Source organism: Oncorhynchus kisutch, unplaced genomic scaffold, assembly GCF_002021735.2.
Source record: "Oncorhynchus kisutch isolate 150728-3 unplaced genomic scaffold, Okis_V2 scaffold727, whole genome shotgun sequence".
Classification (NCBI taxonomy): Eukaryota; Metazoa; Chordata; class Actinopteri; order Salmoniformes; family Salmonidae; genus Oncorhynchus; species Oncorhynchus kisutch.
In genome coordinates, this window is record NW_022262672.1 from 854,671 (window position 1) to 882,088 (window position 27,418).

General features: G+C 45.3%; 2 protein-coding genes across 2 annotated transcripts in view; one reads left to right on the plus strand and one right to left on the minus strand.

Annotated features, from left to right (window-relative positions):
* Positions 1 to 661: 661 nt before the first annotated feature.
* LOC109885069 (gamma-glutamylaminecyclotransferase) lies at positions 662 to 5,321 on the plus strand. Its single transcript, XM_020476935.2, has 2 exons — positions 662 to 777; positions 4,497 to 5,321. The coding sequence occupies exons 1-2, from the start codon at positions 736 to 738 to the stop codon at positions 4,986 to 4,988; spliced, it is 534 nt and encodes a 177-aa protein (XP_020332524.1). The 5' UTR covers positions 662 to 735; the 3' UTR covers positions 4,989 to 5,321.
* A 3,013-nt stretch (positions 5,322 to 8,334) lies between these two features.
* The window catches only part of LOC116361512 (FERM, ARHGEF and pleckstrin domain-containing protein 1-like), a 133,205-nt gene continuing 114,121 nt past the window's right edge, over positions 8,335 to 27,418 (minus strand). The window contains 1 exon segment of the mRNA XM_031816004.1: positions 8,335 to 10,151. Coding sequence (XP_031671864.1) covers positions 10,118 to 10,151 — 34 coding nt within the window. The 3' untranslated portion in view covers positions 8,335 to 10,117.

The window sequence follows — 27,418 nt, forward strand, 5'->3', positions numbered from 1 at the left end:
TGAAGAAAGTAGAGGACAATGGGTCAATGGGGAGGAGTGGTGAGAGTAGTAGAGATGACCCAGTACAGAGGAATAGGACAAAAAGTGATGTTTCGGTAAGAGTGGGATTTTTAGCATTCATAGCAACGGTTATCAACTGTACAGCAGAGATGGAACAGAAGCCTCAGAAAATAGAGGTGGTGGTGGCAGCTGCAGAGGTGTTTGGGTGTAGGAGACTTGACATCAGAAGAGTTACAGGGTGGGCTAAGTGGTGATGTCCCGTCCTTTCAGGATGATGGCCTGAGGTAGGAGTAAATTCATTTAATTTGTAGAATAGGGGGGTGTTATTTTTTATTTTATATCATTTTGAAAGTGTAGTGTGTAGTGTAGTGTTAGATAGTAGGGCATTTATTTAGTACATGTTTATTTTTCAAGTAAAGCATAAGGGAGTTGTATTCCAGTCTAGTAGGTGGCGGTAAAGCAACACATTGGATGCCCGTATCTAAATCCGCTACTGATTTGTATTAGTCTATAAATAAATCGACTTGCCAACATGTTACTCCCTCTATGTTTAATATAACACACATATACATGAATGATTAATTTCGGTGAAGTTTGTTCTTTAGAAACTATTTAACTCTAGCCACAAAACGAAGGAAATGACAACATTGTACCGGAACCCCCCCCCCTCCCTCTTCATCCCGGTGTCAGTTCAGCCTACCTTTCACCGGGGCCGTTAAACCTCGACAAGACGTAATGAGAGGCTTTCGAGGAGCTGCTTTACTCACGTCGCTGTTGGTGAGCAGAACAACATTGTATTTCATTATATAATCATCTAACGTTGCCGATATACAGGTTCGGTTATGACTTGTGTAGTTACTGTATCAAGCTAAATAACCTTTTCTTTGATGCATTTCAAAACCAAACCTCAGTCCTGGAGACCTACTGGGTGCTTTCGTTCCAGCCAAGCATTATTACTCATCAACTATCTCTGGTTTCTGCACCTTCAGTCTTTACATACATTTGATTCACGCTTAGTGCTGGGCTGGAATAAAAACATGCTCCCAGTTGCTCTCCAGAGGAGAGGATTTGGAGAATCTGCAGACGCCTAAACTAGTTTACTACTTTGATTCAGACCTCTCTTTTGTTGCTGAAGTTGTACAACAACATGAGTACAGCTAGCTATCGGCAACTGAAAGCAGCTAGTTATCAGCAACTGAAAGCAACTAGTTATCGGCAACTGAAAGCAGCTAGTTATCAGCAACTGAAAGCAGCTAGTTATCAGCAACTGAAAGCAGCTAGTTATCAGCTAGTTATCAGCAACTGAAAGCAGCTAGTTATCAGCTAGTTATCAGCAACTGAAAGCAGCTAGTTATCAGCTAGTTATCAGCAACTGAAAGCAGCTAGTTATCAGCTAGTTATCAGCAACTGAAAGCAGCTAGTTATCAGCAACTGAAAGCAGCTCGTTATCAGCAACTGAAAGCAGCTCGTTATCAGCTAGTTATCAGCAACTGAAAGCAGCTAGTTATCAGCAACTGAAAGCAGCTAGTTATCAGCTAGTTATCAGCAACTGAAAGCAGCTAGTTATCAGCTAGTTATCAGCAACTGAAAGCAGCTAGTTATCAGCAACTGAAAGCAACTAGTTATCAGCAACTGAAAGCAACTAGTTATCAGCTAGTTATCAGCAACTGAAAGCAGCTAGTTATCAGCTAGTTATCAGCAACTGAAAGCAGCTAATTATCAGCAACTGAAAGCAGCTAGTTATCAGCTAGTTATCAGCAACTGAAAGCAGCTAGTTATCAGCTAGTTATCAGCAACTGAAAGCAGCTAGTTATCAGCTAGTTATCAGCAACTGAAAGCAGCTAGTTATCAGCTAGTTATCAGCAACTGAAAGCAGCTAGTTATCAGCTAGTTATCAGCAACTGAAAGCAGCTCGTTATCAGCAACTGAAAGCAGCTCGTTATCAGCAACTGAAAGCAACTAGTTATCAGCTAGTTATCAGCAACTGAAAGCAGCTAGTTATCAGCAACTAGTTATCAGCAACTGAAAGCAACTAGTTAGCAGCTAGTTATCAGCAACTGAAAGCAGCTAGTTATCAGCAACTGAAAGCAGCTAGTTATCAGCAACTGAAAGCAGCTAGTTATCAGCAACTGAAAGCAACTAGTTAGCAGCTAGTTATCAGCAACTGAAAGCAGCTAGTTATCAGCAACTGAAAGCAGCTAGTTATCAGCAACTGAAAGCAGCTAGTTATCAGCAACTGAAAGCAACTAGTTATTGTTTTGAGGCTATACAGTATTGTTTTGTATTTTACATTTATTATAAACTTAAATGGATGACTAGGAAAAGCTCAAACCCAGTCTATTCACCCACTGGTTCATTCAGCTGCAAAGACAAAGAGTGATTACACAACATGTATTTATAACCTCCTACGAGGCGGGTCAACTCCTAACACAGCCAATGCATCTCTGTTGCGAGGGAGGAACTGAATTGTAGGCCGTCATTGAAAATAAGAATTTGTTCTTAACTGACTTGCCTAGGTAAAAAAAAGGTTTTATAAGTCACGACCCTGTGTGATGCTGGAACCTTTGTGGGCCCCTCTGTGTGAGAGAGGACTGTAGTAGGAGGATCGTTGGGGTGGGCCCCTCTGTGTGAGATAGGACTGTTGGGGTGGGCCCCTCTGTGTGAGAGAGGACTGTAGTAGGAGGGTCATTGGGGTGGGCCCCTCTGTGTGAGATAGGACTGTTGGGGTGGGCCCCTCTGTGTGAGAGAGGACTGTAGTAAGAGGATCGTTGGGGTGGGCCCCTCTGTGTGAGATAGGACTGTTGGGGTGGGCCCCTCTGTGTGAGAGAGGACTGTAGTAGGAGGGTCGTTGGGGTGGGCCCCTCTGTGTGAGATAGGACTGTTGGGGTGGGCCCCTCTGTGTGAGAGAGGACTGTAGTAGGAGGATCGTTGGGGTGGGCCCCTCTGTGTGAGATAGGACTGTTGGGGTGGGCCCCTCTGTGTGAGAGAGGACTGTAGTAGGAGGGTCATTGGGGTGGGCCCCTCTGTGTGAGATAGGACTGTTGGGGTGGGCCCCTCTGTGTGAGAGAGGACTGTAGTAAGAGGATCGTTGGGGTGGGCCCCTCTGTGTGAGATAGGACTGTTGGGGTGGGCCCCTCTGTGTGAGAGAGGACTGTAGTAGGAGGGTCGTTGGGGTGGGCCCCTCTGTGTGAGATAGGACTGTTGGGGTGGGCCCCTCTGTGTGAGAGAGGACTGTAGTAGGAGGGTCGTTGGGGTGGGCCCCTCTGTGTGAGATAGGACTGTTGGGGTGGGCCCCTCTGTGTGAGAGAGGACTGTAGTAGGAGGATCGTTGGGGTGGGCCCCTCTGTGTGAGATAGGACTGTTGGGGTGGGCCCCTCTGTGTGAGAGAGGACTGTAGTAGGAGGGTCGTTGGGGTGGGCCCCTCTGTGTGAGATAGGACTGTTGGGGTGGGCCCCTCTGTGTGAGAGAGGACTGTAGTAGGAGGATCGTTGGGGTGGGCCCCTCTGTGTGAGATAGGACTGTTGGGGTGGGCCCCTCTGTGTGAGAGAGGACTGTAGTAGGAGGGTCGTTGGGGTGGGCCCCTCTGTGTGAGAGAGGACTGTAGTAGGAGGGTCGTTGGGGTGGGCCCCTCTGTGTGAGAGAGGACTGTAGTAGGAGGGTCGTTGGGGTGGGCCCCTCTGTGTGAGAGAGGACTGTAGTAGGAGGGTCGTTGGGGTGGGCCCCTCTGTGTGAGAGAGGACTGTAGTAGGAGGGTTGTTGTGGTGGGCCCCTCTGTGTGAGATAGGACTGTAGTATGGGGGACGTTGTGGTGGGCACCTCTGTGTGAGACAGTACTGTCGTAGGGGGGACGTTGTGGTGGGCCCCTCTGTGTGAGATAGGACTGTAGTAGGAGGGTCTATCCACCCCTTGTCTGACTCAGTAACTTTCCATACAGCCAGTTCTCTATCCACCCCTTGTCTGACTTAGTAACTTTCCATACAGCCAGTTCTCTATCCACCCCTTGTCTGACTCAGTAACTTTCCATACAGCCAGTTCTCTATCCATTCTTCATTGACCCCAACACATACATGACTTTTACATGTGAATGAATCAATGTTTTTATTTGATTTGAACTCTTAGTTGTAGTATGGTAACATGAATTAGTATATTTCATGAATCAGGTTAGATTTACATTTCTGCTGGGGCCCGACAGTTGAACTATGGTCATGAGGCATTCATAAGTTCCAGTATATTCTTCAAGAATCAATAGGTACACATCACAGGAGGGTTGGTGGCTCCTTCACTGGGGAGAACGGCTCATAGTAACAGCTGAAACGGAATGGTATCAAATCACGTGGTTTTCATGTGTTCGTTTCCATTCCATCTACTCCATTCCAGCCATTACTATGAGCCCGTTCTCCATTCAGCAGCCTCCGGTGCAGAAATGGGTGTATCAACTGCAGGTTGTCCAGTTAACTGTGAGACAACTAAGTGTTCCATATCTGTCCTGTTTCCAGATCTACGTCCCGCCGGTCCAGATGACTTATATCTTTGTCTATGGGACTCTGAAGAAGGGTCAGCCCAACTACTTCAGGATGCTGCCGGACCAGGGGAACGGGAAGGCAGAGTTCTGTGGTCACGCCCGCACCGTAGATGGCTACCCGCTGGTGATCGCTGGGAAGTACAACATCCCGTACCTGCTGAACCGTCCCGGGGAGGGCCACAGGATCCAGGGGGAGGTGTACAGGGTGGATGACAACATGCTGAGCTTCCTAGACGCCTTCGAGGGCTGCCCCACCATGTACCAACGCACCTCCGTTCAGATAGAGTTGGAGGACTGGAAGGTGGAGGGGAGAGAGAGGAGCCCAGGCAGCATGATGGAGGCCTTCTTGTACAGCACCACCTCCTACCAGCCTGCCTGGCTCAAACACAACTTCTATGAGAACTACGATGCCTACGGAGACCATGGCTTAGTGTACATCGACAGGGAGGACAGAGAGATCCACTGAAGGATCTGTAGTCTGGGTGCCATCATGCCACTCCTTGTTATGATAACACCAGCAGGTCTGGGACCTGGCTAGAGGATAGATAGGCTGCTACACAGGATAGCTTTTTAGATATGGTAACTTGGTACTGTTGTTTTTACAATTGACTACTTTTTACTGGCCAGGGATGTAAACTGCTGAGGGCCCTAAAAGGAGACACGTTGTTGTTGCACTGAAACATGTAATAAATCCCTGCTAGGGGGAAGTGCACGTTTTAACTAATTAAACAACAGAATATCATCTACATGATCAGTCTCTGTGTGTAAAATAACTCACAGATAAAACAATCCAATGTTATTTGTTGACTAAACTTTACTGCAAATGACACAAGTCTTGAGAAAAAAACAATACACTAATATTGCAGTTACCATGACAGCCTTCATAATAGAACGCTTGTTACCATGACAGCCTTTATAATAGAATGCTTGTTACCATGACAGCCTTTATAATAGAACGCTTGTTACCATGACAGCCTTTATAATAGAACGCTTGTTACCATGACAGCCTTCATAATAGAACGCTTGTTACCATGACAGCCTTCATAATAGAACGTTTGTGACCACACCAAAAATATTGCACTTGGGGGGGGGGAGAAAAACATGTTAAAGTATAAATTGAATGAAACAGTCATTCTATTTCTGCCCTGTTATAGTGGACATGGATCAAGTGCACAAGGCTACATGTGAGCAAAAAGAACATTCACTGAATTTAAACACTCCAGTGTTACTGTCAAGTTCAACACTAAAACAATGTCTTTGGGCCACACATTATTACATTGTACACTTCCTGCCTGTGGACATGTGTTCTACAATGTGTCAGCAGCAGAGAGGAGGGGGGGAACGGGTGGTTTCTTTCACCTCTATGCCCAGCTACACCTGATCCCTGAATCCACCTGTTTAACAAGCAACGCCTCATTTTTCACCTCATTCTTTCAACCTGAAAATGAAACACAATATTGTAGAGAGAGAACATTAGTTAACATTTCACAGTAAGCAACTGTGTTATAACTCGAGGAACGGCAAGGAGTCGTATACCAGTTAATACTATAGCGAATTGGTTAGGTTACGAATGTCGGCTAGGCGTCAGCTGTCTGTTGTAACGTTAGCTAGCTAGCGTCAGCTGTCTGATGTTGTAAAGTTAGCTAGCTAGCGTCAGCTGTCTGATGTAACGTTAGCGTCAGCTGTCTGATGTAACGTTAGCGTCAGCTGTCAGATGTTGTAACGTTAGCTAGCTAGCGTCAGCTGTCTGATGTAACGTTAGCGTCAGCTGTCAGATGTTGTAACGTTAGCTAGCTAGCGTCAGCTGTCTGATGTAACGTTAGCTAGCTAGCGTCAGCTGTCTGACTTTATTAGCAGCTAATTTTCACACCATGAACTGAATTATTTGATCAGAAATTGGCTAGCTAACGAATACTTGTCCCACCACACTTTCTCCCTCACCTCAAGTAGTCCTATCTACCGTACTGGGCCCAGTCCTATCTACCATACTGGGTCCAGTCCCTTCTACCATACTGGGTCCAGTCCTATCTACCATACTGGGTCCAGTCCTATCTACCATACTGGGTCCAGTCCTATCTACCATACTGGGTCCAGTCCTATCTACCATACTGGGTCCAGTCCTATCTACCATACTGGGTCCAGTCCCATCTACCATACTGGGTCCAGTCCCTTCTACCATACTGGGTCCAGTCCCTTCTACCATACTGGGCCCAGTCAGAGTGTACTGGGCCCAGTCCTATCTACCGTACTGGGTCCAGTCAGAGCGTACTGGGTCCAGTCCCTTCTACCATACTGGGTCCAGTCCTATCTACCATACTGGCTCCAGTACTACCAAACCCTACTGTAGTTCTACATGTCTATCGTTTCTTACCTGACCCATGTCATGTGACCTAGCTACTGTCAGATAATGTTGTTTGTCTACTCTGTAGCAGAACCTGTTATGCTAACAGAACATTAGCTAGAAAGCACTTTAGACTGTACGTGTTGGGACCTGTTATGCTAACAGAACATTAGCTAGAAAGCACTTTAGACTGTAGGTGTTGGGACCTGTTATGCTAACAGAACATTAGCTAGAAAGCACTTTAGACTGTAGGTGTTGGGACCTGTTATGCTAACAGTACATTAGCTAGAAAGCACTTTAGACTGTAGGTGTTGGGACCTGTAAAAATTACTACAATTATAGATTCCTCTATGAAGCTAAACTGTCTGATCACTGTAGTGAGTGATCACCTGCTGCAGGACATGTCTGATCACTGTAGTGAGTGATCACCTGCTGCAGGAAATGTCTGATCACTGTAGTGAGTGATCACCTGCTGCAGGAAATGTCTGACCTGTTGTTGAGAGACCAATAGTGGGACACGACATGTCTGACCTATGTTGTTGAGACCATTAGTGAGACAGGACATGACTGACCTATGTTGTTGAGAGACCATTAGTGGGACAGGGCATGACTATGTTGTTGAGAGACCATTAGTGGAACAGGACATGTCTGACCTATGTTGTTGAGAGGCCATTAGTGGGACAGGACATAACTATGTTGTTGAGAGGCCATTAGTGGGACTTTACATTATAGACTTAAATCATACCACTGTTAGGTTCTTATTTTTCAGAGTAAATAACTCACAGACTCTAGAGAAACTTTAACCAAGTTTAATCATTTCCCAAAGGTTCTGTACAGCAGAAAATCAGACCGCTAAAGATTTCAGACTTCACAGTTTATATACATCCTACTGAAGACACTCCCCTTTCTCTCCAATCCCTACTGAAGACACTCCCCTTTCTCTCCAATCCCTACTGAAGACACTCCCCTTTCTCTCCAATCCCTACTGAAGACACTCCCCTTTCTCTCCAATCCCTACTGAAGACACTCCCCTTTCTCTCCAATCCCTACGTTTCATGGCTCCACAGGAAGCTAATAAAGAGGGTAACAGGATACCAAACATTAAATTACTCTCTTCAGAGAATCTGTCCTGACCTCAACCTCTCATCTAATACCCAGATGTCTCCCCTGTATCAACACATCTCTGTCCTGACCTCCTGACCTCAACCCCTCCTTCACCTAATACCCAGATGTCCATCTGTCTCCCCCATGTATCAACACATCGCTCTCCTCTCCTCCTGACCTCAACCCCTCCTTCACCTAATACCCAGATGCCCATCTGTCTCCCCCATGTATCAACACATCGCTCTCAACCTAATCCACAGATGTCCATCTGTCTCCCCATGTATCAACACATCGCTCTCCTCAACCCCTCCTTCACCTAATCCACAGATGTCCATCTGTCTCCCCCATGTATCAACACATCGCTGTCCTCTCCTCCTGACCTCAACCCCTCCTTCACCTAATCCACAGATGTCCATCTGTCTCCCCATGTATCAACACATCGCTGTCCTCTCCTCCATCAAACACATTCCAAAGCCTTCTGTCTTTCTTCAGAGAACCATTCTAACAGAACACCCAGTCTCTTTCATTTCCTATCATTCATTTACCATCTCAATGTTTAGCACATTCCAACACCACATTCATTCTTCCCATGACAGACTGACCAGGTGAATCCAGGATCCCTTATTGATGTCACCTAAAATTAAATTCACTTCAATCAGTGTAGATGAAGGGGAGGAGACGGGTTAAATAATGATTCTTTGCCATTCAGAGGGTGAATGGGCAAGAAAAGATTTAAATCAAATTTGATTCGTCACAATGCAGTAAAAAATAATGAATAAGAACTAAAATTAACAAATAATTAAAGAGCAGCAGTAATAATAATCATAGCGAGACTATATGCAGGGGGTACCGGTTAGTAATGAGACTATATGCAGGGGGTACCGGTTAGTAATGAGACTATATGCAGGGGGTACCGGTTAGTAATGAGACTATATGCAGGGGGTACCGGTTAGTAATGAGACTATATGCAGGGGGTACCGGTTAGTAATGAGACTATATGCAGGGGGTACCGGTTAGTAATGAGACTATATGCAGGGGGTACCGGTTAGTAATGAGACTATATGCAGGGGGCACCGGTTAGTAATGAGACTATATGCAGGGGGCACCGGTTAGTAATGAGACTATATGCAGGGGGTACCGGTTAGTTATGAGACTATATGCAGGGGGTACCGGTTAGTAATGAGACTATATGCAGGGGGTACCGGTTAGTAATGAGACTATATGCAGGGGGTACCGGTTAGTAATGAGACTATATGCAGGGGGCACCGGTTAGTAATGAGACTATATGCAGGGGGTACCGGTTAGTAATGAGACTATATGCAGGGGGTACCGGTTAGTAATGAGACTATATGCAGGGGGCACCAGTTAGTAATGAGACTATATGCAGGGGGCACCGGTTAGTAATGAGACTATATGCAGGGGGTACCGGTACAGAGTCAATGTGCGGGGTCACCGGTGTCATACCTCTGCACCATCTCTCTCCTCTCTCCTACACCCAGGATGCTGTGGTCAGAGAGGTCGTAAATTCCTGGAGGAGAATATCTCCTCATGGCCAGAGTATTTAGAGAAAGTGAGTTTTCATATATAGAGAGAAGGAGGATATACACCCAAAAGGGTCACGTTGTGGAAATACAGACAGGTGGTTAGTAAAGTAACCTGGAGTAAAGTGAGCCAGTACTCCAGAGGTGAAGAGAGGGCAGGGTGAAATAAGAGGCCTAAAGGGCAGGGTGAAATAAGAGGCCTAAAGGGCAGGAAGGAGCCGTCTAGAAGAGGCCTAAAGGGCAGGAAGGAGCCGTCTAGAAGAGGCCTAAAGGACAGGAAGGAGCCGTCTAGAAGAGGCCTAAAGGACAGGAAGGAGCCGTCTAGAAGAGGCCTAAAGGACAGGAAGGAGCCGTCTAGAAGAGGCCTAAAGGACAGGAAGGAGCCGTCTAGAAGAGGCCTAAAGGACAGGAAGGAGCCGTCTAGAAGAGGCCTAAAGGACAGGAAGGAGCCGTCTAGAAGAGGCCTAAAGGACAGGAAGGAGCCGTCTAGAAGAGGCCTAAAGGACAGGAAGGAGCCGTCTAGAAGAGGGTTGGTCAGTGTCCTCCTAGTCCTCACTGGCTCCGTGGTCAGTAAGGATCCTTCCTCTGGCTCAGGAGGGGTCGACTAGCTTAACAGGTAGCACTACGGATCACCTCCATCCACCTGGAGACAGACAGACAGACAGGTTAGAGACAGACAGGTAGCACTACGGATCACCTCCATCCACCTGGAGACAGACAGACAGGTTAGAGACAGACAGGTAGCACTACGGATCACCTCCATCCACCTGGAGACAGACAGACAGGTTAGAGACAGACAGGTAGCACTACGGATCACCTCCATCCACCTGGAAAAAGACACAGGTAGCACTACCAAACACCACACTACTGAAGACAACAAGACACCACCACACTACTGAAGACAACACCACACTACTGAAGACAACAAGACACCACCACACTACTGAAGACAACACCACACTACTGAAGACAACAAGACACCACCACACTACTGAAGACAACAAGACACCACCACACTACTGAAGACAACAAGACACCACCACACTACTGAAGACAACAAGACACCACCACACTACTGAAGACAACACCATACTACTGAAGACAACACCATACTACTGAAGACAACAAGACAAGGAAGGACCTCGGCGTTACTCTGGACCCTGATCTCTCTTTTGAAGAACATATCAAGACCATTTCAAGGACAGCTTTTTTCCATCTACGTAACATTGCAAAAATCAGAAACTTTCTGTCCAAAAATGATGCAGAAAAATTAATCCATGCTTTTGTCACTTCTAGGTTAGACTACTGCAATGCTCTACTTTCCGGCTACCCGGATAAAGCACTAAATAAACTTCAGTTGGTGCTAAATACGGCTGCTAGAATCCTGACTAGAACCAAAAAATTTGATCATATTACTCCAGTGCTAGCCTCTCTACACTGGCTTCCTGTCAAAGCAAGGGCTGATTTCAAGGTTTTACTGCTAACCTACAAAGCATTACATGGGCTTGCTCCTACCTCTCTCTGATTTGGTCTTTATAAATCAATTTGATTTCATTTCATTTGACAACACCACACTACTGAAGACAACACCACACTACTGAAAACAACACCACACTACTGAAGACAACACCACACTACTGAAGACAACAAGACAACACCACACTACTGAAGACAACAAGACAACACCACACTACTGAAAACAACAAGACAACACCACACTACTGAAAACAACAAGACAACACCACACTACTGAAGACAACAAGACACTACTGAAGACAACAAGACAACACCACACTACTGAAGACAACAAGACACTACTGAAGACAACAAGACAACACCACACTACTGAAGACACCACCACACTACTGAAGGCAACACCACACTACCGAAGACAACAAGAGAACACCACACTACTGAAGACACCACCACACTACTGAAGACAACACCATACTACTGAAGACAACAAGACAACACCACACTACTGAAGACAACACCATACTACTGAAGACAACAAGACAACACCACACTACTGAAAACAACAAGACAACACCACACTACTGAAGACAACACCACACTACTGAAGACAACACCACACTACTGAAGACAACACCACACTACTGAAGACAACACCACACTACCGAAGACAACACCACACTACCGAAGACAACACCACACTACCGAAGACAACACCACACTACTGAAGACAACACCACACTACTGAAGACAACACCACACCACTGAAGACAACACCACACCACTGAAGACTACAAGACAACACCACACTACTGAAAACAACACCATACTACTGAAGACAACACCACACTACTGAAGACAACACCACACTACCGAAGACAACACCACTGAAGACAACACCACACTACTGAAGACAACAAGACAACACCACACTGCTGAAGACAACACCACCCTACTGAAGACAACACCACACTACTGAAGACAACACCACACTACTGAAGACAACACCACACTACTGAAGACAACACCACTGAAGACAACACCACACCACTGAAGACAACACCACACTACTGAAGACTACAAGACAACACCACACTACTGAAGACAACACCACACTACTGAAAACAACACCACACTACTGAAGACAACACCACACTACTGAAGACAACACCACACTACTGAAGACAACACCACACCACTGAAGACAACACCACACTACTGAAGACAACACCACACTACTGAAGACAACAAGAACACACCACACTACTGAAGACTACAAGACACCAAGACAACACCACACTACTGAAGACACCAAGACAACACCACACTACTGAAGACAGCACCACACTACTGAAGACAACAAGACAACACTACTGAAGACAACAAGACAACACTACTGAAGACAACAAGACAGCACTACTGAAGACAACAAGACAGCACTACTGAAGACAACAAGACAGCACTACTGAAGACAACAAGACAACACTACTGAAGACAACACCACTACTGAAGACAACACCACTGAAGACACCAAGACAACACCACACTACTGAAGACACAAAGACAACACCACACTACTGAAGACAACAAGACAACACCACACTACTGAAGACAACAAGACAACACTACTGAAGACACCACTACTGAAGACAACACCACTACTGAAGACAACACCACTACTGAAGACAACACCACTACTGAAGACAACACCACTACTGAAGACAACACCACACTACCGAAGACAACACCACTGAAGACAACACCACACTACTGAAGACAACAAGACAACACCACACTGCTGAAGACAACACCACCCTACTGAAGACAACACCACACTACTGAAGACAACACCACTGAAGACAACACCACACCACTGAAGACAACACCACACTACTGAAGACTACAAGACAACACCACACTACTGAAGACAACACCACACTACTGAAAACAACACCACACTACTGAAGACAACACCACACTACTGAAGACAACAAGACAACACTACTGAAGACAACAAGACAACACTACTGAAGACAACAAGACAACACTACTGAAGACAACAAGACAGCACTACTGAAGACAACAAGACCACACTACTGAAGACAACAAGACAACACCACACTACTGAAGACACCAAGACAACACCACACTACTGAAGACACCAAGACAACACCACACTACTGAAGACACCAAGACAACACCACACTACTGAAGACACCAAGACAACACCACACTACTGAAGACACCAAGACAACACCACACTACTGAAGACACCAAGACAACACCACACTACTGAAGACAACAAGACAACACCACACTACTGAAGACAACAAGACAACACTACTGAAGACAACAAGACAACACTACTGAAGACAACAAGACAACACTACTGAAGACAACAACACCACACTACTGAAGACAACAAGACAACACCACACTACTGAAGACTACAAGACAACACCACACTACTGAAGACTACAAGACAACACCACACTACTGAAAACACCACACTACTGAAAACAACACCACACTACTGAAAACAACACCACACTACTGAAGACACCACCACACTACTGAAGACTACAAGACAACACCACACTACTGAAGACAACACCACTGAAGACAACAAGACAACACCACACTACTGAAGACTACAAGACAACGCCACACTACTGAAGACAACACCACACCACTGAAGACAACACCACTGAAGACAACAAGACAACACCACACTACTGAAGACAACAAGACAACACTACTGAAGACAACACCACTGAAGACAACAAGACAACACTACTGAAGACAACAAGACAACACCACACTACTGAAGACAACAAGACAACACAACACCACTGAAGACAACACCACTGAAGACAACAAGACAACACCACACTACTGAAGACAACAAGACAACACAACACTACTGAAGACAACACCACTGAAGACAACACTACTGAAGACAACACCACTGAAGACAACAAGACAACACCACACTGCTGAAGACAACACCACACTACTGAAGACAACACCACACTACTGAAGACAACACCACACTACCGAAGACAACACCACACTGCTGAAGACAACACCACACTGCTGAAGACAACACCACACTACTGAAGACAAGACAACACAACACTACTGAAGACAACACCACAACACCACACTACTGAAGACTACAAGACAACACCACACTACTGAAAACAACACCACACTACTGAAGACAACACCACACTACTGAAGACAACACCACACTACTGAAGACAACACCACACTACTGAAGACAACACCACACTACTGAAGACAACACCACACTACTGAAGACAACACACACCACTGAAGACAACACCACACTACTGAAGACAACACCACACTACTGAAGACAACACCACTGAAGACAACACCACTGAAGACAACACCACACTACTGAAGACAACACGAACACACCACACTACTGAAAACACCACACTACTGAAGACTACAAGACAACACCACTGAAGACAACACCACTGAAGACAACACCACACTACTGAAAAGAACACAACACCACTGAAGACAACACCACACTACTGAAAAGAACACAACACCACTGAAGACAACACCACACTACTGAAGACAACACCACTGAAGACACCAAGACAACACCACACTACTGAAGACAACAAGAACACACCACACTACTCAAAACACCACACTACTGAAGACTACAAGACAACACCACACTACTGAAGACTACAAGACAACACCACACTACTGAAAACACCACACTACTGAAGACAACACCACTGAAGACAACACCACACTACTTTTTATTTTATTTTTTTATTTTACCTTTATTTAACCAGGTAGGCAAGTTGAGAACAAGTTCTCATTTACAATTGCGACCTGGCCAAGATAAAGCAAAGCAGTTCGACAGATAAAACGACACAGAGTTACACATGGAGTAAAAACAAACATACAGTCAATAATGCAGTATAAACAAGTCTATATACAATGTGAGCAAATGAGGTGAGAAGGGAGGTAAAGGCAAAAAAGGCCATGATGGCAAAGTAAATACAATATAGCAAGTAAAATACTGGAATGGTAGTTTAGCAATGGAAGAATGAGCAAAGTAGAAATAAAAAATAATGGGGTGCAAAGGAGCAAAATAAATAAATAAATTAAAATTAAATACAGTTGGGAAAGAGGTAGTTGTTTGGGCTAAATTATAGGTGGGCTATGTACAGGTGCAGTAATCTGTGAGCTGCTCTGACAGTTGGTGCTTAATGCTAGTGAGGGAGATAAGTGTTTCCAGTTTCAGAGATTTTTGTAGTTCGTTCCAGTCATTGGCAGCAGAGAACTGGAAGGAGAGGCGGCCAAAGAAAGAATTGGTTTTGGGGGTGACTAGAGAGATATACCTGCTGGAGCGTGTGCTACAGGTGGGAGATGCTATGGTGACCAGCGAGCTGAGATAAGGGGGGACTTTACCTAGCAGGGTCTTGTAGATGACATGGAGCCAGTGGGTTTGGCGACGAGTATGAAGCGAGGGCCAGCCAACGAGAGCGTACAGGTCGCAATGGTGGGTAGTATATGGGGCTTTGGTGATAAAACGGATTGCACTGTGATAGACTGCATCCAATTTGTTGAGTAGGGTATTGGAGGCTATTTTGTAAATGACATCGCCAAAGTCGAGGATTGGTAGGATGGTCAGTTTTACAAGGGTATGTTTGGCAGCATGAGTGAAGGATGCTTTGTTGCGAAATAGGAAGCCAATTCTAGATTTAACTTTGGATTGGAGATGTTTGATATGGGTCTGGAAGGAGAGTTTACAATCTAACCAGACACCTAAGTATTTGTAGTTGTCCACGTATTCTAAGTCAGAGCCGTCCAGAGTAGTGATGTTGGACAGGCGGGTAGGTGCAGGTAGCGATCGGTTGAAGAGCATGCATTTAGTTTTACTTGTATTTAAGAGCAATTGGAGGCCACGGAAGGAGAGTTGTATGGCATTGAAGCTTGCCTGGAGGGTTGTTAACACAGTGTCCAAAGAAGGGCCGGAAGTATACAGAATGGTGTCGTCTGCGTAGAGGTGGATCAGGGACTCACCAGCAGCAAGAGCGACCTCATTGATGTATACAGAGAAGAGAGTCGGTCCAAGAATTGAACCCTGTGGCACCCCCATAGAGACTGCCAGAGGTCCGGACAGCAGACCCTCCGATTTGACACACTGAACTCTATCAGAGAAGTAGTTGGTGAACCAGGCGAGGCAATCATTTGAGAAACCAAGGCTGTCGAGTCTGCCGATGAGGATATGGTGATTGACAGAGTCGAAAGCCTTGGCCAGATCAATGAATACGGCTGCACAGTAATGTTTCTTATCGATGGCGGTTAAGATATCGTTTAGGACCTTGAGCGTGGCTGAGGTGCACCCATGACCAGCTCTGAAACCAGATTGCATAGCAGAGAAGGTATGGTGAGATTCGAAATGGTCGGTAATCTGTTTGTTGACTTGGCTTTCGAAGACCTTAGAAAGGCACGGTAGGATAGATATAGGTCTGTAGCAGTTTGGGTCAAGAGTGTCCCCCCCCTTTGAAGAGGGGGATGACCGCAGCTGCTTTCCAATCTTTGGGAATCTCAGACGACACGAAAGAGAGGTTGAACAGGCTAGTAATAGGGGTGGCAACAATTTCGGCAGATAATTTTAGAAAGAAAGGGTCCAGATTGTCTAGCCCGGCTGATTTGTAGGGGTCCAGATTTTGCAGCTCTTTCAGAACATCAGCTGAATGGATTTGGGAGAAGGAGAAATGGGGAAGGCTTGGGCGAGTTGCTGTTGGGGGTGCAGTGCTGTTGTCCGGGGTAGGAGTAGCCAGGTGGAAAGCATGGCCAGCCGTAGAAAAATGCTTATTGAAATTCTCAATTATGGTGGATTTATCAGTGGTGACAGTGTTTCCTATCTTCAGTGCAGTGGGCAGCTGGGAGGAGGTGTTCTTATTCTCCATGGACTTTACAGTGTCCCAGAACTTTTTTGAGTTAGTGTTGCAGGAAGCAAATTTCTGCTTGAAAAAGCTAGCCTTGGCTTTTCTAACTGCCTGTGTATAATGATTTCTAGCTTCCCTGAACAGCTGCATATCACGGGGGCTGTTCGATGCTAATGCAGAACGCCATAGGATGTTTTTGTGTTGGTTAAGGGCAGTCAGGTCTGGGGAGAACCAGGGGCTATATCTGTTCCTGGTTCTAAATTTCTTGAATGGGGCATGTTTATTTAGGATGGTTAGGAAGGCATTTAAAAAAAATATCCAGGCATCCTCTACTGACGGGATGAGATCAATATCCTTCCAGGATACCCCGGCCAGGTCGATTAGAAAGGCCTGCTCGCAGAAGTGTTTCAGGGAGCGTTTTACAGTGATGAGTGGAGGTCGTTTGACCGCTGACCCATTACGGATGCAGGCAATGAGGCAGTGATCGCTGAGATCTTGGTTGAAGACAGCCGAGGTGTATTTAGAGGGGAAGTTGGTTAGGATGATATCTATGAGGGTGCCCGTGTTTAAGGTTTTGGGGAGGTACCTGGTAGGTTCATTGATAATTTGTGTGAGATTGAGGGCGTCAAGTTTAGATTGTAGGATGGCTGGGGTGTTAAGCATGTTCCAGTTTAGGTCGCCTAGCAGCACGAACTCTGAAGATAGATGGGGGGCAATCAGTTCACATATGGTGTCCAGAGCACAGCTGGGGGCAGAGGGTGGTCTATAGCAGGCGGCAACGGTGAGAGACTTGTTTTTAGAGAGGTGGATTTTTAAAAGTAGAAGTTCAAATTGTTTGGGTACAGACCTGGATAGTAGGACAGAACTCTGCAGGCTATCTTTGCAGTAGATTGCAACACCGCCCCCTTTGGCAGTTCTATCTTGTCTGAAAATGTTGTAGTTTGGAATTAAAATGTCTGAGTTTTTGGTGGTCTTCCTAAGCCAGGATTCAGACACAGCTAGAACATCCGGGTTGGCAGAGTGTGCTAAAGCAGTGAATAGAACAAACTTAGGGAGGAGGCTTCTAATGTTAACATGCATGAAACCAAGGCTATTACGGTTACAGAAGTCGTCAAAAGAGAGCGCCTGGGGAATAGGAGTGGAGCTAGGCACTGCAGGGCCTGGATTCACCTCTACATCGCCAGAGGAACATAGGAGGAGTAGAATAAGGGTACGGCTAAAAGCTATGAGAATTGGTCGTCTAGAACGTCTGGAACATAGAGTAAAAGGAGGTTTCTGGGGGCGATAAAATAGCATCAAGGTATAATGTACAGACAAATGTATGGTAGGATGTGAATACAGTGGAGGTAAACCTAGGTATTGAGTGATGAAGAGAGAGATATTGTCTCTAGAAACATCGTTGAAACCAGGAGATGTCATTGCATGTGTGGGTGGTGGAACTAATAGGTTGGATAAGGTATAGTGAGCAGGACTAGAGGCTCTACAGTGAAATAAGCCAATAAACACTAACCAGAACAGAAATGGACAAGACATATTGACATTAAGGAGAGGCATGCTTAGTCGAGTGATCAAAAGGGTCCGGTGAGTGGAGAGGTTGGTTGGTGATTTAGACAGCTAGCCAGGGCATCGGTAGCAAGCTAGCATAGGATGGAGGTCTGTTGTTAGCTACCTCTTGCGTTCCGTCAGTAGATTAGTGGGGTTCCGTGTGGTAGAGGGGATTAATCCAAATCACACAACAACAACAAAAATAAAAACAATAGATATAGTTATAGAGGCCCAAGAAGAAAACATAATAATAATAATATAAACACCACACTACACTTTTTTTTTTTTTTTTTAAAGCCGGTAAGACAGCTAACGGTTAGCAGGCCGCAGATGGGCGTTCAGGTAACGTCGCGACGGAGAAGCCAGCCAAATAACTCCTTCGGGTAGATAACGTCGGCAGTCCAGTTGTGAAGGCCCGGTGGGGCTCCGCGAAGGCAGTAAAACGGGTCCGGATAGGTGACTGCAGCCCAGGTGTGATTGATGGAACTCAGGAGTGATTGACGGAGCTTGCTAGCTCCGGAATAATTTATGTTTGCTCCGGAATCGACGAAGGCCGATAGTCACACGGATAGCAGCTAGCTAGCTGAGAGATCCGGGTATGAATGTCCAGAGAGCAGTCGAAATCCAGGGACATGGAGAGAAAAATTGGTCCGGTATGTTCCGTTCCGAGCCGCGCTGCGCCGTACAGAACTGGCGATAGATTTTCGAGCTAAAGGATAGCTGATGACCACAAACCGTGGTTAGCTGAATACTAACGATTTGCCAGTAAAGGAGCTAACTAGCTTCTGAACTAGCTTCTGGATTAGCTTCTGGCTAGTTTCAGGCTAGCTTCTTGGAGTTTCTGGCTAGCTTCTTGGAGGATTACAGATCTGAGGTAAATAATACTTTTTTATAACACTACTGAAGACAACACCACTGAAGACAACACCACACTACTGAAGACAACACCACACTACTGAAGACAACACCACTGAAGACAACACCACTGAAGACAACACCACACTACTGAAGACAACACGAACACACCACACTACTGAAAACACCACACTACTGAAGACTACAAGACAACACCACACTACTGAAAACAACACCACACTACTGAAAAGAACACAACACCACTGAAGACAACACCACACTACTGAAGACAACACCACTGAAGACAACACCACACTACTGAAGACAACACCACTGAAGACACCACACTACTGAAGACAACAAGAACACACCACACTACTCAAAACACCACACTACTGAAGACTACAAGACAACACCACACTACTGAAAACACCACACTACTGAAGACTACAAGACAACACCACACTACTGAAAACAACACCACACTACTGAAGACAACACCACTGAAGACAACACCACACTACTGAAAAGAACACAACACCACTGAAGACAACACCACACTACTGAAGACAACACCACACTGCTGAAGACAACACCACACTACTGAAGACAACACCACACTGCTGAAGACAACACCACACTGCTGAAGACAACACCACACTGCTGAAGACAACACCACTGAAGACACCACCACACTACTGAAGACAAGAAAACACAACACTACTGAAGACAACACCACTGAAGACAACACAACACCACTGAAGACAACAAGACAACACCACGCTACTGAACACAACAAGACAACACAACACTACTGAAGACAACACCACTGAAGACAACAAGACAACACCACACCACGACAACACAACACTACTGAAGACAACACCACTGAAGACAACAAGACAACACCACGCTACTGAACACAACAAGACAACACCACACTACTGAAGACAACACTACTGAAGACAAGACAACACCACACTACTGAAGACAACAAGACAACACAACACTACTAAAGACAACACCACGCTACTGAAGACACCACCACAAGACAACACCACACTACTGAAGAAAACACCACACTACTGAAGACAAGACAACACAGCACTACTGAAGACAACAAGACAACACAACACTACTGAAGACAACACCACGCTACTGAAGACAACAAGACAACACAACACTACTGAAGACAACACCACTGAAGACAACAAGGCAACACCATACTACTGAAGACAACACAACACTACTGAAGACTACAAGACAACACCACACTACTGAAGCAAACACCACACTACTGAAGACAACACCACTGAAGACAACACCACTGAAGACAACACCACACCACTGAAGACAACACCACACCACTGAAGACAACACCACACTACTGAAGACAACAAGAACACACCACACTACTGAAAACAACACCACACTACTGAAGACTACAAGACAACACCACACTACTGAAAACAACACAACACCACTGAAGACAACACCACACTACTGAAGACAACACCACACTACTGAAGACAACACCACTGAAGACAACACCACACCACTGAAGACAACACCACACTACTGAAGACAACACCACTGAAGACAACACCACACCACTGAAGACAACACCACACTACTGAAGACAACACCACACTACTGAAGACAACAAGACAACACCACACTACTAAAGACAACACAACACCACTGAAGACAACACCACACTACTGAAGACAACACCACACTACTGAAGACAACACCACACTACTGAAAACAACACCACACTACTGAAGACAACACCACACTACTGAAGACAACACCACACTACTGAAGACAACACCAGAAGACAACACCACACTACTGAAGAAAACACCACACTACTGAAGACACCAAGACAACACAGCACTACTGAAGACAACAAGACAACACAACACTACTGAAGACAACACCACGCTACTGAAGACAACAAGACAACACAACACTACTGAAGACAACACCACTGAAGACAACAAGACAACACCATACTACTGAAGACAACAAGACAACACCACACTACTGAAGACTACAAGACAACACCACACTACTGAAGACAACACCACACTACTGAAGACAACACCACACTACTGAAGACAACACCACACTACTGAAGACAACACCACACTACTGAAGACAACACCACACTACTGAAGACAACACCACTGAAGACAACACCACTGAAGACAACACCACTGAAGACAACACCACTGAAGACAACAAGACAACACCACACTACTGAAAACAACACCACACTACTGAAGACTACAAGACAACACCACACTACTGAAGACAACACCACTGAAGACAACACCACACTACTGAAGCCAACACCACACCACTGAAGACAACACCACTGAAGACAACACCACTGAAGACAACACCACTGAAGACAACACCACACTACTGAAGACAACACTGAAAACACAACACCACTGAAGACAACACCACACTACTGAAGACAACACCACACTACTGAAGACAACATCACACTACTGAAGACAACACCACTGAAGACAACACCACACCACTGAAGACAACACCACACTACTGAAGACAACAAGACAACACCACACTACTAAAGACAACAAGACAACACAACACTACTGAAGACAACACCACACTACTGAAGACAATACCACACTACTGAAGACAACACCACACAACTGAAGACAACACCACACTACTGAAGACAACACCACACTACTGAAGACAACAAGAACACACCACACTACTCAAAACACCACACTACTGAAAACACCACACTACTGAAGACTACAAGACAACACCACACTACTGAAAACAACACCACACTACTGAAGACAACACCACTGAAGACAACACCACACTACTGAAAAGAACACAACACCACTGAAGACAACACCACACTACTGAAGACAACACCACACTACTGAAGACAACACCACACTACTGAAGACAACACGACACTGCTGAAGACAACACCACACTGCTGAAGACAACACCACACTGCTGAAGACAACACCACACTGCTGAAGACAACACCACACTGCTGAAGACAACACCACACTGCTGAAGACAACACCACTGAAGACACCACCACACTACTGAAGACAAGAAAACACAACACTACTGAAGACAACACCACTGAAGACAACAAGACAACACCACACCACTGAAGACAACAAGACAACACAACACTACTGAAGACAACACCACTGAAGACAACAAGACAACACCACGCTACTGAACACAACAAGACAACACCACACTACTGAAGACAACACTACTGAAGACAACAAGACAACACAACACTACTAAAGACAACACCACGCTACTGAAGACACCACCACAAGACAACACCACACTACTGAAGAAAACACCACACTACTGAAGACAAGACAACACAGCACTACTGAAGACAACAAGACAACACAACACTACTGAAGACAACACCACGCTACTGAAGACAACAAGACAACACCACACTACTGAAGACAACACCACTGAAGACAACACCACCGAAGACAACAAGACAACACACTACTGAAAACAACACCACACTACTGAAGACTACAAGACAACACCACACTACTGAAGACAACACCACTGAAGACAACACCACACTACTGAAGCCAACACCACACCACTGAAGACAACACCACTGAAGACAACACCACTGAAGACAACACCACTGAAGACAACACCACACTACTGAAGACAACATGAACACACCACACTACTGAAAACAACACCACACTACTGAAGACTACAAGACAACACCACACTACTGAAAACACAACACCACTGAAGACAACACCACACTACTGAAGACAACACCACACTACTGAAGACAACATCACACTACTGAAGACAACACCACTGAAGACAACACCACACCACTGAAGACAACACCACACTACTGAAGACAACAAGACAACACCACACTACTAAAGACAACAAGACAACACAACACTACTGAAGACAACACCACACTACTGAAGACAACACCACACTACTGAAGACAACACCACACAACTGAAGACAACACCACACTACTGAAGACAACACCACACTACTGAAGACAACAAGAACACACCACACTACTCAAAACACCACACTACTGAAAACACCACTACTGAAGACTACAAGACAACACCACACTACTGAAAACAACACCACACTACTGAAGACAACACCACTGAAGACAACACCACACTACTGAAAGAACACAACACCACTGAAGACAACACCACACTACTGAAGACAACACCACACTACTGAAGACAACACCACACTACTGAAGACAACACGACACTGCTGAAGACAACCACACTGCTGAAGACAACACCACACTGCTGAAGACAACACCACACTGCTGAAGACAACACCACACTGCTGAAGACAACACCACACTGCTGAAGACAACACCACACTGCTGAAGACAACACCACACTGCTGAAGACAACACCACACTGCTGAAGACAACACCACTGAAGACACCACCACACTACTGAAGACAAGAAAACACAACACTACTGAAGACAACACCACTGAAGACAACAAGACAACACCACACCACTGAAGACAACAAGACAACACAACACTACTGAAGACAACACCACTGAAGACAACAAGACAACACCACGCTACTGAACACAACAAGACAACACCACACTACTGAAGACAACACTACTGAAGACAAGACAACACCACACTACTGAAGACAACAAGACAACACAACACTACTAAAGACAACACCACGCTACTGAAGACACCACCACAAGACAACACCACACTACTGAAGAAAACACCACACTACTGAAGACAAGACAACACAGCACTACTGAAGACAACAAGACAACACAACACTACTGAAGACAACACCACGCTACTGAAGACAACAAGACAACACAACACTACTGAAGACAACACCACTGAAGACAACAAGGCAACACCATACTACTGAAGACAACAAGACAACACCACACTACTGAAAACAACACAACACTACTGAAGACTACAAGACAACACCACACTACTGAAAACAACACAACACCACTGAAGACAACACCACACTACTGAAGACAACACCACTGAAGACAACACCACTGAAGACAACACCACTGAAGACAACACCACACCACTGAAGACAACACCACACCACTGAAGACAACACCACACTACTGAAGACAACACCACACTACTGAAGACAACACCACACTACTGAAGACAACAAGAACACACCACACTACTGAAAACAACACCACACTACTGAAGACTACAAGACAACACCACACTACTGAAAACAACACAACACCACTGAAGACAACACCACACTACTGAAGACAACACCACTGAAGACAACACCACACTACTGAAGACAACACCACTGAAGACAACACCACACCACTGAAGACAACACCACACTACTGAAGACAACACCACTGAAGACAACACCACACTACTGAAGACAACACCACTGAAGACAACACCACACCACTGAAGACAACACCACACTACTGAAGACAACAAGACAACACCACACTACTAAAGACAACAAGACAACACCACACTACTGAAGACACCACCACAAGACAACACCACACTACTGAAGAAAACACCACACTACTGAAGACAAGACAACACAGCACTACTGAAGACAACAAGACAACACAACACTACTGAAGACAACACCATGCTACTGAAGACAACAAGACAACACAACACTACTGAAGACAACACCACTGAAGACAACAAGGCAACACCATACTACTGAAGACAACAAGACAACACCACACTACTGAAAACAACACAACACTACTGAAGACTACAAGACAACACCACACTACTGAAGCAAACACCACACTACTGAAGACAACACCACTGAAGACAACACCACTGAAGACAACACCACACCACTGAAGACAACACCACACCACTGAAGACAACACCACACTACTGAAGACAACAAGAACACACCACACTACTGAAAACAACACCACACTACTGAAGACTACAAGACAACACCACACTACTGAAAACAACACAACACCACTGAAGACAACACCACACTACTGAAGACAACACCACTGAAGACAACACCACACTACTGAAGACAACACCACACTACTGAAGACAACAAGACAACACCACACTACTAAAGACAACACAACACCACTGAAGACAACACCACTGAAGACAACACCACACTACTGAAGACAACACCACTGAAGACAACACCACACTACTGAAGACAACACCACACTACTGAAGACAACAAGACAACACCACACTACTAAAGACAACACAACACCACTGAAGACAATACCACACTACTGAAGACAACACCACACTACTGAAGACAACACCACACTACTGAAAACAACACCACACTACTGAAGACAACACCACACTACTGAAGACAACACCACACTACTGAAGACAACACCACACTACTGAAGACAACACCAGAAGACAACACCACACTACTGAAGAAAACACCACACTACTGAAGACACCAAGACAACACAGCACTACTGAAGACAACAAGACAACACAACACTACTGAAGACAACACCACGCTACTGAAGACAACAAGACAACACAACACTACTGAAGACAACACCACTGAAGACAACAAGACAACACCATACTACTGAAGACAACAAGACAACACCACACTACTGAAGACTACAAGACAACACCACACTACTGAAGACAACACCACACTACTGAAGACAACACCACACTACTGAAGACAACACCACACTACTGAAGACAACACCACTGAAGACAACACCACTGAAGACAACACCACTGAAGACAACAAGACAACACCACACTACTGAAAACAACACCACACTACTGAAGACTACAAGACAACACCACACTACTGAAGACAACACCACACTACTGAAGCCAACACCACACCACTGAAGACAACACCACTGAAGACAACACCACTGAAGACAACACCACTGAAGACAACACCACACTACTGAAGACAACATGAACACACCACACTACTGAAAACAACACCACACTACTGAAGACTACAAGACAACACCACACTACTGAAAACACAACACCACTGAAGACAACACCACACTACTGAAGACAACACCACACTACTGAAAACACAACACTACTGAAGACAACACCACACTACTGAAGACAACATCACACTACTGAAGACAACACCACTGAAGACAACACCACACCACTGAAGACAACACCACACTACTGAAGACAACAAGACAACACCACACTACTAAAGACAACAAGACAACACAACACTACTGAAGACAACACCACACTACTGAAGACAATACCACACTACTGAAGACAACACCACACTACTGAAGACAACACCACACAACTGAAGACAACACCACACTACTGAAGACAACACCACACTACTGAAGACAACAAGAACACACCACACTACTCAAAACACCACACTACTGAAAACACCACACTACTGAAGACTACAAGACAACACCACACTACTGAAAACAACACCACACTACTGAAGACAACACCACTGAAGACAACACCACACTACTGAAAAGAACACAACACCACTGAAGACAACACCACACTACTGAAGACAACACCACACTACTGAAGACAACACCACACTACTGAAGACAACACGACACTGCTGAAAACAACACCACACTGCTGAAGACAACACCACACTGCTGAAGACAACACCACACTGCTGAAGACAACACCACACTGCTGAAGACAACACCACACTGCTGAAGACAACACCACTGAAGACACCACCACACTACTGAAGACAAGAAAACACAACACTACTGAAGACAACACCACTGAAGACAACAAGACAACACCACACCACTGAAGACAACAAGACAACACAACACTACTGAAGACAACACCACTGAAGACAACAAGACAACACCACGCTACTGAACACAACAAGACAACACCACACTACTGAAGACAACACTACTGAAGACAAGACAACACCACACTACTGAAGACAACAAGACAACACAACACTACTAAAGACAACACCACGCTACTGAAGACACCACCACAAGAC